Source organism: Liolophura sinensis, chromosome 6, assembly GCF_032854445.1.
Source record: "Liolophura sinensis isolate JHLJ2023 chromosome 6, CUHK_Ljap_v2, whole genome shotgun sequence".
NCBI lineage: Eukaryota > Metazoa > Mollusca > Polyplacophora > Chitonida > Chitonidae > Liolophura > Liolophura sinensis.
In genome coordinates this window covers 13,917,156-13,928,500 of record NC_088300.1, presented here as the reverse complement: position 1 = coordinate 13,928,500, position 11,345 = coordinate 13,917,156, and the positions used below count along the sequence as shown (strand labels likewise).

Below are 11,345 nucleotides of genomic sequence, written 5' to 3'. Positions count from 1 at the left end.
CCCCAATAGCAAGCTTGTACAATTTTCAATGGAGAACATTCTTGTTCTCAAATTTAATAGGCCTAGGTTTTGTGCAACTGCCCTTCCAATTTCAGCTCGTTCGCATTGGCCGTTCTGGAGAAAAAGATTTTTTAGGGTTTTCATCAAAATCCAATATGGCCGCCAAGTCATGTGACCCCCATCTCCCCAAAAAAGTTATAGTGCAGAACTTCAATACCTACAGAAAAACATGTTAAAACTTCATAAAATTTCAGACTGACAGTTTTCTCTAGAAATGCGGGACAATTTTGGTGAGAATAATAATAATAAAAACAAAATATAGCTGTCAGGGACAGCAATGCCGGGGTTCAAGCCAGTAGGGCCGGTATGTGCATGTATCGGCGCATATACAATAGATGTGGATCCCTGTGCACTAGAAACATATTCATTGGGTGATCTTCAGCTTTACAGCTTTAACAGGTTCTGTCAAGTCATTTGCAAAAATGGCGCAAATGTGACTTTTCGCACTTCGATCGCAATTGCGACAAAAATATGTATCGTAGAAAAAAGAAATAAGATCCGATTCGTGATCAGGACCTCAAACTAGGTTGGGTAGCTGGCTGTCAACATTTCTACTGTCATATTAGTCATAAACGCATTTATAATGCATTGTATAACATGGGGACGTCAAAGTGCCAAATATCGTAAATCAGCCTTTGAACAATTTTTCAAGCACTGGAACTCTCACATTTAATAAGCCATTTGAAAGATTTTCACACATAGCCCTTTGCACTCAAGCCATTTTCAGCTTTGCAACTATAGCAGTTTTGTGTCATGTGACATCCAAAAATGGGTGAAAATTGCAACTTTTCGCACTTCGATCGCAATTTGCGACAAAACTATGCACTATTGGAATAAAATATGACCAGATTCGTGATCAGGACATCAAATTACATCAAGTAGCATATTTAAAAGACTCAAATTCAAAATTTTTGATTTGAAATGACGTCACTTCCGTTTCTGTTTTTTTCCGGACATATTGCATTCTGCCTATGTCAAAATAATTCACAGGCAATAGTTGTTCCATGAAGAGAATGTCAGGTCAATCGGATGTTAAGTTCAGAAGAAAATGCTTCCCAAATCTTTTAGTAGCAACCCAACATGGCGCTGGGTCACGTGACCTGAGACACCTAAACTTTTTATTTGTATAAAGACAGTCCCCACTCCTACTACCTAGTTAAATTTCACGCATTTCTGCCATGCTAATTTAGCCGCAGAAGTTTTTCAATTTTGAAACTTGTAAAAATAGCCATTTTCGTATTGGGATGTACTACTTCCGGTTATGTCAAATTTCTCTTCGTTCCTTGGGATGATGTCAGGCCTTAAGACTGCGACTCAGCTTCGTTGGTTATGGAGATATTGACATTTTCAGTTTCAATGATGTCACTTCCGGTTTCCCAAAATTAGCATATCTGGACACAGCGTCCAAAACTGCATCAGGCAGGACTATTTGTACAACAACATCTGTAAAAGTGTAGAAGTTATTTGCAAAAAACGAATTTTTCGCTCACATGACATTCACCCAATAGCGAGCTTCTACAATTTTTCAACGCACCAAGTTTTCAAGTACACCCTGAATGTACCTAGGCTTAGTGCAACTACAGTTTAAATTTCAAATCAATCCCATCCGCCGTTTTGCAGAGAAGATTTTTAAAGGTTTTGAACAAAATCCAATATGGCCGTTAAGTAACGTGACCATATAGGCCCAAAAGATTTGATGGACAACTTCAAGGTATGCAGATAAACATACAAAATTTCATAAACTTTGACCCAACCGTTTTCGCTAGAACGGCGTCACAGTTTTGCCGAGAATAATAACAATAAGGAAAACAAAAAATCCTAACAGATACAATAGGGATTCAAGCCTGAATGGCTTAAACCCCTAATAATCCTAACAGACACAAGAGTACAATACAACAGATAAATATAAATATAACAATACTATCTTTATAAGCAGACGCGTGTATATAATATATAGTGTGTAGTCACAGTGACCAGTTTTATTGATCCATATGAAATGATATGAACACAGTACAAAGCTATATCTACAGGTGACGACCGGTCAAATGTCATACCAAGTACATGTATTTGTGAGAACTGGACAACTGCACAACTAAAATAATACAAGACCAACTTTTGTGCCTGTCACCGGAATTGACATTGGCTGTTCCTCACTGGGGGGCTAACACGAAATAAACAACCACTTAACAGACAGACGACAGGCATATATAAAAAGGTGAAAAAAACTCCTCGCAGAAAAATGTCTTATGACTTGTCATCTTTACATCTTTGCATTGATATTTCATTTCACTGCTGTCTTCTTGTTACATATGTTTATGTGTGCTATCTCCCATAATGGACATGTGCATCGTATTCGTTTACTGCCCATAGAATGTTCAAAATGCACCTGTTAATGCAAAAATCAATGCCAAAACAAAGTAAAACTCAAGACATGTTTATCTGCTTTAGTGAGCTCTCAAGATTTCAGAATTATACAGCTATGAACCAAAATAGTTGCATTTTTACAAATATTCATTTCCGAACAGCTGCAGAAAAGCATATTTAAAATATGCAAGTGCTAAAGACATCTCAGCAATTCGCAAAAGCATTTTTTCTAGTCAGTTGATATATTTGAAATCTTATTGAAACCCTCACACAGGGGAGATACCTATTGCACATGCAGATAGCCTTGTGGTTAAGATGTACGTGCAGCATACAGTGAGTAGCATCACAATGATCACATGCACATTTGGTTTGACACAGTCTTCAAAATAATCAAATGAAAGGTAAAGGTTATAACACAAATTAAGTATTTCTTACTCAAAATTAACTTCGTTTGAGAAAATGCTTTCTGGTACAATGCTTTGAAACCTGCAGATGGATAACACAAGGCTTGTGTGCTTATGTCATTTCATATCTATGAAAATTTCGTACCTCCTATTCCTGACTTAACGGGGCACAGTTCAATAGGACTTCTACATGTACACTTCAACAGACCGAGTCCATATATAACCCGAGGCAAAATTCTCAGTGTAAAATCACTGCTTCATGATGAGAATATCCGCACCAAATATGTTCACATAGATGACAAGGAAAGCATTTGTATACAGCACAGACAAATTTCTGCAAATTGGTTGACACATGCATAAACATCTCATGACTTTTAATACATTAACCAAAGAAGCAATGCGCATGTACCAGCTCTGACAGTGACACAGCTGTGGACACAAAGCCTACAGATTACATCCCATTTCTTTAACCTTTTTGCATGTTCATCGGTAGTTTTGTTTAAGCATATTTTATATCTGCTTGGACTGAAAATATAATACTCCTGATATTCCTATATATAAATCCTGGTGTTGCCAAAACAATCAATCAATCACAAATAATCTCCACAGTCAAAAGATAAATTGCCTTCAAAACTGCCCTTCAAAACTGCGAAAAGATTGAGGAAAATGGGTAGTCCTTAATACCAGTGATAGACACGGAATAACACACAAGCTCACCACGCAATCATCACACAACCAAATACCACCACACACAAACCCACTCGCATCACAAGCAAATTTTACCAGACATATAAACAATCAATGCTACACCCATTATAAGCTCCTTAAAATTTATTTTCATTCTAGAACATCTCAAATTTAAAATAAAAAGAATAATTAAAATACACTTTCCTTCCCAAGTCAATTATGTTTTTCAAAATACAAATTACATCTGCTGCTTATTAGCTCAATTAAACAGAAATGAAAAAAAAAAAAACTGTACCACTGTAGTATTAGTCCACAGACTTTGACTTGCTTCTCTCCCTTGCGTAGATTACTGCATCAGACAATACACCATAGTCACAAGAGTTGGATTATAACTTACATGCCTTTGAAAATCAGTTTCAAAACAACTCCATGTAAGACAACAATTCCATGTAAGACAAGGATTAAAGATATTGCAGAATAATTCTATTTCCATACTTAATGCCAAAATTCCTATCATATCCACATCTACACAAAGACTTTGATGCCCTAAAACATAAACATCAGAGCCAATTGCTTAGAATGTGAATACAGTACCTCTGACAAAAAAACAAAACAAAAAAAAAACTTCTAGCCAACAATTTGCCACAAATGTTTCACGTAGCACAGATGTAAAATGTAAACCAGATTTTTAATCTGGTCAATCAAATGACCTAACCATAGGACACTATAAACCAATACCTGTGCACAGCAAATTTTAAGGGTATGTTTCTTACATTTGCTGCCCTGAACAGTTGTAAAATCACCTGTTTTCACACCAAAAACACTTCGTTTTACGACACACGTGGGCATTCATGTGATGTGCACTGCAGCTAGCTGTGAAAAAGTCTTCACTAAATAATTCACATTCATTCTGCATATAAACACCTTAAAAAAGGACAGGTCCACAGGAATGACTGTTCCAAACAATTCTGATTCCCTTTCACAACAAATTACTATTCAAGTGTACAGAAATTCCTTTCTATCTGAAACAAATCAGGTTCCCGATGCATGACATCTTGTAGATTTGGTCGACTGTCAAACAGTTCTGGTTCGCTATTCAGGACATCTTATTTATATCCACAGAAATTCTCCTCTGTTCGAAACAAATCTGGTTCCCTATTTACGACCACTTGTAACTTAGATCAACAGAATTTCAATTCTGTTCGAAACAGTTCAGGTTCACTACTCGTGTCAACTTGAAAATCAGGTCCACAGAAATTCCCTTCTAACAATGAACAAGTGTCCCTTAATTAACAAAAACATAACCTTGTAAACTTTCACATTCATAAAATCATTCAATCACAACTTAAAATTTCACCAGGAAACCCAGATGATAAAAAGAGTGGGGGAAAAAAAAAAAAGAGGTTTCTGTAGAAGTAAAAATTTACCAACAATTTTTGGGATTCAATTGCTATAGCAACATCACATAGACAGGACAAGCTGAAAGAGCATATCCCTGAATCTCTCTCCAGGAAATAAGTGGATACTGCTTGGACAACAATTCTATCAGAAAATTATCATCAGATCTGTACTATTAAGATGTTTGGGTCATCTGCCACAGCCATGTCTCATATTTTCCCACTTAAATGATACTCTTCTCTTATTTTGAGTCCCACCTACTTTGTAGCCATTTTCTTCAAGCTCAACAATCTGACTGATCCTCAACTCAGGAAATGAAAGCGAAACATTTCGGGAAGAACTGTGCATTTTTTTACCATCTCACTTGCAACATAATAATCAAACATTTTATCTTGAAACTGTAAATGTATGTAAAAAGAAAAAAAAGCAACTTTTTTTAGACAATGTGATTTGTGACTTAGTCACTCAGGTGTAAAATTCCTAAACAAAAACATGGCTGCCTTGTCCTGACAGTGTTATTATATTCACAAGATGTTTAAAATTATGTTCTTCTCAGCACACATGTATTCAACACTTAATACGACAACACATGAACAGTAGTCTTAAAGTTACAGGGAAACAATACTCATGTATATGATGACATAAGAGGAGAGCTTTTCATAAAGGGAAACAACTCCAGAAAGGCGATGCCAGAATAATATTACAATTACACAGTAGTTCATTACTACTGACTTTCACACTATCACCAACCTGTGCAATAAAATCTGCAAAGGAGCTTTATGATGTGAACTTGCAAACAATCCTTTTCTTTCCAATGAAATGCACGGGATCAAATTTCCACCTAAACTTACAAACAACTGACTGAGAATAATATGTTTTGATGATATCTGGTGATTAATACCATGTGAATGTGAGTATATGTATATATATATATATATATATATATAGATATATAAATGATAATAGACAATGAATAGTTTACAGACGAAACCGACCAATAGACTGATGTGGGTTTTACTATCGGAACTGAACAAGATAGCGTAGACAAATCTGTGAGGGGTCGTGAACCACATACTCATTATACTCCAGGTCTAGGTAGTGATGCGCTGAGGGGCGTGTCAGGAGAGGTCCCAGCGGTATCACTGAACCTGTAAGATAACAAATACAAAACAATCCAGTATTTTCACAGAATCTCTTAAAATTTATTTTATTTATTTGAATGTTTTACGCTGCACTCAAGAATATTTCACTTATACAATAGTGGGAGAAAACTGGGAAGAGCCCTGGGGAAACCCACGGCAATCCGCAAGCTTACTGCCTGACATTTGTTTACCAAAACCAAATATAATGATACTCCAGTCTTCAGGAGGTCAGGTCAAAAGCATTCAGACAATAGTATAGATAAACTTTTCTGACACTGAAACAACCGTCTTGACATTAGTGTTACAGCGCTGGAAAAATACATTTATTCTGATGTATCCCTGACTAGATTGCAAATGACACAGTAAGTTTTTATATATTTATGTATGTGATTGGTGTTTTATGCCATATTAAAGAATATTTCATTCATATGACAGTGGCTAGCATTACTGTCAGAGGAAACTGGGAAAAGCCCAGGAAGAAAATCACCCCCATTTGCAGATTGCTGGCAGACATTCCCATATATGAACAGAGAGGACAGTACGTTTTTAGCCTTGGCTAATATCACAATACAATACTTCTCCACAGAAAGAATGAATGATGACGGCTTAACGCCACACTGACATTACTGCAGCCATATCATGGTAACCTCCTTAGAAATCTGATAACTGACCATAGGGTAAGACAACATCAAACGTGTCGTCAGGTATCTTCTGGCCAAGTCCCGCCACGCTGTTGTGTTTGCTGTCTGAGTGCATTACTGGCTCCCCGAGGTCCTCTGTCTCTTTGATTTTACCCAGCGCGACCTGATAATACAACAACACTGATGAGATTTTGTTTGTCTGTCTGATTGGGATTTAATGTAATGTTCAACATTATTTCCGTCAGATCACGAGGGAGTCTCCTTGACACAGTGGATTTGTATTTCACTCTCCTTGGGTGAAATAGTGATGCTTTATTACATCTAGTGTAGCTTTTATAACATTACTATAAATGTTAGTAGCATGTGGAAATTTACATATGATACATCACAGTTCTACAAAACTTTTTATTCTCTCAAAACCTACCTCAGACAGTAACATCAGGTTGCTTGTTTGGTTCTCATATCTGTCGCAGTAATGTCGAGATTTGTCAAATGAATTTGAAAAATATATTCCCCTGAAAAAAGAAAGAAAGCATAATAATAATTTGATTTACACACATCAGAAAACGCCATATCTTTGATCAGTTTAAATTGACAGAACCTGCACAATTACTTTCAACAAAGTTCAACTATTTCTGAACTAATCCTTCATAGTAACATCTAATCTATGTTATCAAGACACCTCAAGACACTTTTATAAAACATTTATTCATGCAGAAATCATTGTAAAAAAAAAACAAGATTAAAGACATGTTAGCCAGCAAAAAAAATGGCAAGGAAACTGCTTGGCGTTATTTCCGTAGAAAATCTGACTATAAGTTTCATACAGTTTCAATCATTTTACAAAGACTATTGCTTCAGCATACTTTTCCAAAGGTATGTCCTGCAATTGGGGCCTCTGGTGGAGCTATTAACAACCCACGATTCAAGATACTCAGGAAGTTTGCCAATCCACTGCCATGCCATAACAACATGTGATTATCCAGGTTCAGGGCACGCACAGCCGCTTCTTCCCCAGGTCGCGATACACGATACACTGCCTCAACTTTACAGCATGGACCTGAGGAGACAAAATGGTTCCTTCAAAATCACCAAATATACATCTACCTCTACATTTATATTTCCTGTAATGTTTATATACCTTTATACAGACTGAAAATTCTTCAGCATCCATTTTCTGTCACACAAAGAAATTGAGGCAAATTTCCAAAAATTTTACCAGAATTGACAGGAATTTCATTCAAAACATTTTTATATACAACCTAATGCTGTGAGATATGAAATGAATGTATAAAACACATGACAGAGGCAAAATTAGAATGCTGAAAATAGCTGAATAAACAATATAGTGAGCGATCTTACATATGAATCGTAAATCTTATTTCAGAATGTATATGGTGAAAAACTCACACGAATTGTAGATATATTTGAAGACGTATTTATAGAAGAACTCACAGGAATTGTAGATATATTTGAAGACTTATTTATAGCAGAACTCACAGGAACTGTAGATATATTTGAAGACGTATTTATAGAAGAACTCACAGGAATTGTAGATGTATTTGAGGATGTATTTATAGAAGAACTCACAGGAATTGTAGATATATTTGAAGACGTATTTATAGAAGAACTCACAGGAATTGTAGATGTATTTGAAGACATATTTATAGAGGAACTCACAGGAATTGTAGATATATTTGAAGACATATTTATAGCAGAACCCACAGGAATTGTAGATATATTTGAAGACGTATTTATAGAAGAACTCACAGGAATTGTAGATGTATTCGAAGACATATTTATAGCAGAACTCACAGGAACTGTAGATATATTTGAGGATGTATTTATAGAAGAACTCACAGGAATTGTAGATATATTTGAAGACGTATTTATAGAAGAACTCACAGGAATTGTAGATGTATTTGAAGACATATTTATAGAAGAACTCATAGGAATTGTAGATATATTTGAAGACATATTTATAGCAGAACTCACAGGAATTGTAGATATATTTGAAGACATATTTATAGAAGAACTCACAGGAATTGTAGATATATTTGAAGACATATTTATAGAAGAACTCACAGGAATTGTAGATATATTTGAAGACATATTTATAGCAGAACTCACAGGAATTGTAGATATATTTGAAGACATATTTATAGAAGAACTCACAGGAATTGTAGATATATTTGAAGACGTATTTATAGAAGAACTCACAGGAATTGTAGATATATTTGAAGACATATTTATAGAAGAACTCACAGGAATTGTAGATATATTTGAAGACGTATTTATAGCAGAACTCACAGGAATTGTAGATATATTTGAAGACATATTTATAGAAGAACTCACAGGAATTGTAGATATATTTGAAGACATATTTATAGCAGAACTCACAGGAACTGTAGATATATTTGAAGACGTATTTATAGAAGAACTCACAGGAATTGTAGATATATTTGAGGATGTATTTATAGAACTCAGAGGAATTGTAGATATATTTGAAGACGTATTTATAGCAGAACTCAGAGGAATTGTAGATATATTTGAGGATGTATTTATAGAACAACTCACAGGAATTGTAGATATATTTGAGGATGTATTGGGTCTCCACTTCCCTTTCTGACATGAGCTGCAATTGACACCCCAGGGCTCTGTATATGTAATCCAGAGGGTTGATATCTGACAAACAGAAACATACAAATTATTATGAACGCTGACAACTCTTAGTTTTCTCACATATATAACACACTCACGTCAGCTTGTAAAACCATCTGATCGACAAAAGTTATGCCCGAAAAAAAAAAATGCATTTTTATATAATACTACACATAAAATCTACACGTTTTTCTAGTAGGGAATCATTCTATTCTCAAACATGCCAACAACTGTGTAAGATAAACAGAAATTCAACTCATGTTCCATATTTTGAATGAAGTACATTTTAATAACACTTTCGTGGGCTGGTTACCTTTGCTCCTGAACTGTGCTCCTAGAAGTATTCTTGATGCCCTTTCGTAGTCTAACAAGTTATTTAACAACTGAAGTTCATTGGCCAGATCTTCATCCGATACAATAGGATGAAGTCTTTCAAACTCCAAGCCGCTTCGGGGGACGCTGTGATAATACTCATTGCTCAGACTGAAAATCTACAATAAATGCACAATAATATTACACATTTAAGTCTGTATCTCCTAGTTGTGTTATTGCACTTCACACATATGCAAATCCTGAGCCAAATAAATGGAGTACATTTTCAGACACCACTCCTAACATTTACCTATGTTAATTAACACTGATTCTGATACACAATAAATCATGAATATTATGACCTACTGTAATCAATATGCAAACAGCGCATCAATGATGGAACATCCACCTTGTGTTACGGTGCTCTACATGTACGCAAGCCCTGAACCCGATACATGCTGTATTTTTTTAAAAATAACACCCCTATCATATACTTCACCGTTGCTTTCCCTGTTCCTGGATGCTAGCGGTCAGGGCATGACCAAAGCCATGCCTGTACTGTGTACAGGTAGACTATTAAAACTCACAACACAGGTTAGATGTACATGTATCCAACAGAACCTGGCTCTGAACACCCACCTTCTCCATGTTGTGCTGATACTGATCCTCTATGGTGGAGTGGCCTATGTCCTCATTCAGACGGATCAAACTCCTACAAGAAAAAAAAAAAAAATTCATCAGGATTTCCAAACCTTTTTAATTATCAATACTCCTAGTAAGAGATTTGATAAGCATACAAAAATGTCTTATACACACGTAAGAAATAAGTAGTTTTGACAATTATTCATAAAAAAATTTTAGATTTATAAAGGAAATCAACCAATCAGCAGCCTCCAAAATGCTTACGCTATTTGTTGCAGGATATCTCTGGCCTCCAGAAGTGCACTGCGCTTTATTTTTCCGAGAGGGAAGAGATCAACATCGAATCCACTGACAGACAGAGCAGCTTCTATCAGTCTAGAGTTGGACTAAACAAACACAGGAAACAAAGATAAATGCAAATGACCAGCAAGCACTGCCAAGGAAAACCACATATGAATAAAATGAGTAATTCGTCAAACATTAGCCCTATCACTGCACGTAAAGTTGTTTTAAGGAGGCAACCACAAAAATAGTTCCTCTTTCTGAGAACATGGGAGATTCAAAAAGTGTTTCATAAGCAATCCTGAGTCCACTGTGTGTTTACAACCCTTTTTGAAGATCATGGAACAAGAGGCTTGAATTGAGATGATGCTTTCATTGTTTTTTTCTTAGGGAACATCAACTTTATGGTAAAATAAATCTTTCATCAATGTTGGAGGTGGGTATTAAAATGCAAAGGGGAAAATCAACTAATTTGTGATATTTTGTTTTGATATTTTAATGTGATCTTGCCCACAAAACATAAATAAAACTCCACTGCACCATGAGTTTGAGGAGATTCTGTAGGTGAGGTGGGAGACGAGAAGGTAAGTTGAGGTTGAGGTCCACAGAAATGCCCTCTTGTTTTGGGCCACGTCTTCTCTGTTCTACAGGAACTATTCGGTATTTCTTGGGTATGGCAGAGAAACTGAAAGTGAAACAATACCCCATTTCATTTGTATAGGGAACGTCACACTCAAGACCTTTCCCCTAAC

The 11,345-nt window shown here is 35.8% G+C and overlaps 1 protein-coding gene across 2 annotated transcripts in view; it reads right to left on the bottom strand.

The window, feature by feature from the left end:
- Positions 1-5,884: 5,884 nt before the first annotated feature.
- LOC135467990 (poly [ADP-ribose] polymerase tankyrase-like) overlaps positions 5,885-11,345 on the bottom strand; it is a 38,097-nt gene continuing 32,636 nt past the window's right edge. For both annotated transcript variants that reach the window (XM_064745966.1, XM_064745968.1), the window contains exons 43-51: positions 11,134-11,278; positions 10,576-10,697; positions 10,309-10,381; positions 9,671-9,848; positions 9,274-9,381; positions 7,563-7,756; positions 7,121-7,210; positions 6,727-6,859; positions 5,885-6,061 (exon numbers count right to left, since the gene is read on the bottom strand). In XM_064745966.1, the coding sequence (XP_064602036.1) occupies positions 5,931-6,061; positions 6,727-6,859; positions 7,121-7,210; positions 7,563-7,756; positions 9,274-9,381; positions 9,671-9,848; positions 10,309-10,381; positions 10,576-10,697; positions 11,134-11,278 (1,174 nt within the window). In that variant the 3' untranslated portion in view covers positions 5,885-5,930. The remainder of the gene's footprint in view (positions 6,062-6,726; positions 6,860-7,120; positions 7,211-7,562; positions 7,757-9,273; positions 9,382-9,670; positions 9,849-10,308; positions 10,382-10,575; positions 10,698-11,133; positions 11,279-11,345) is intronic.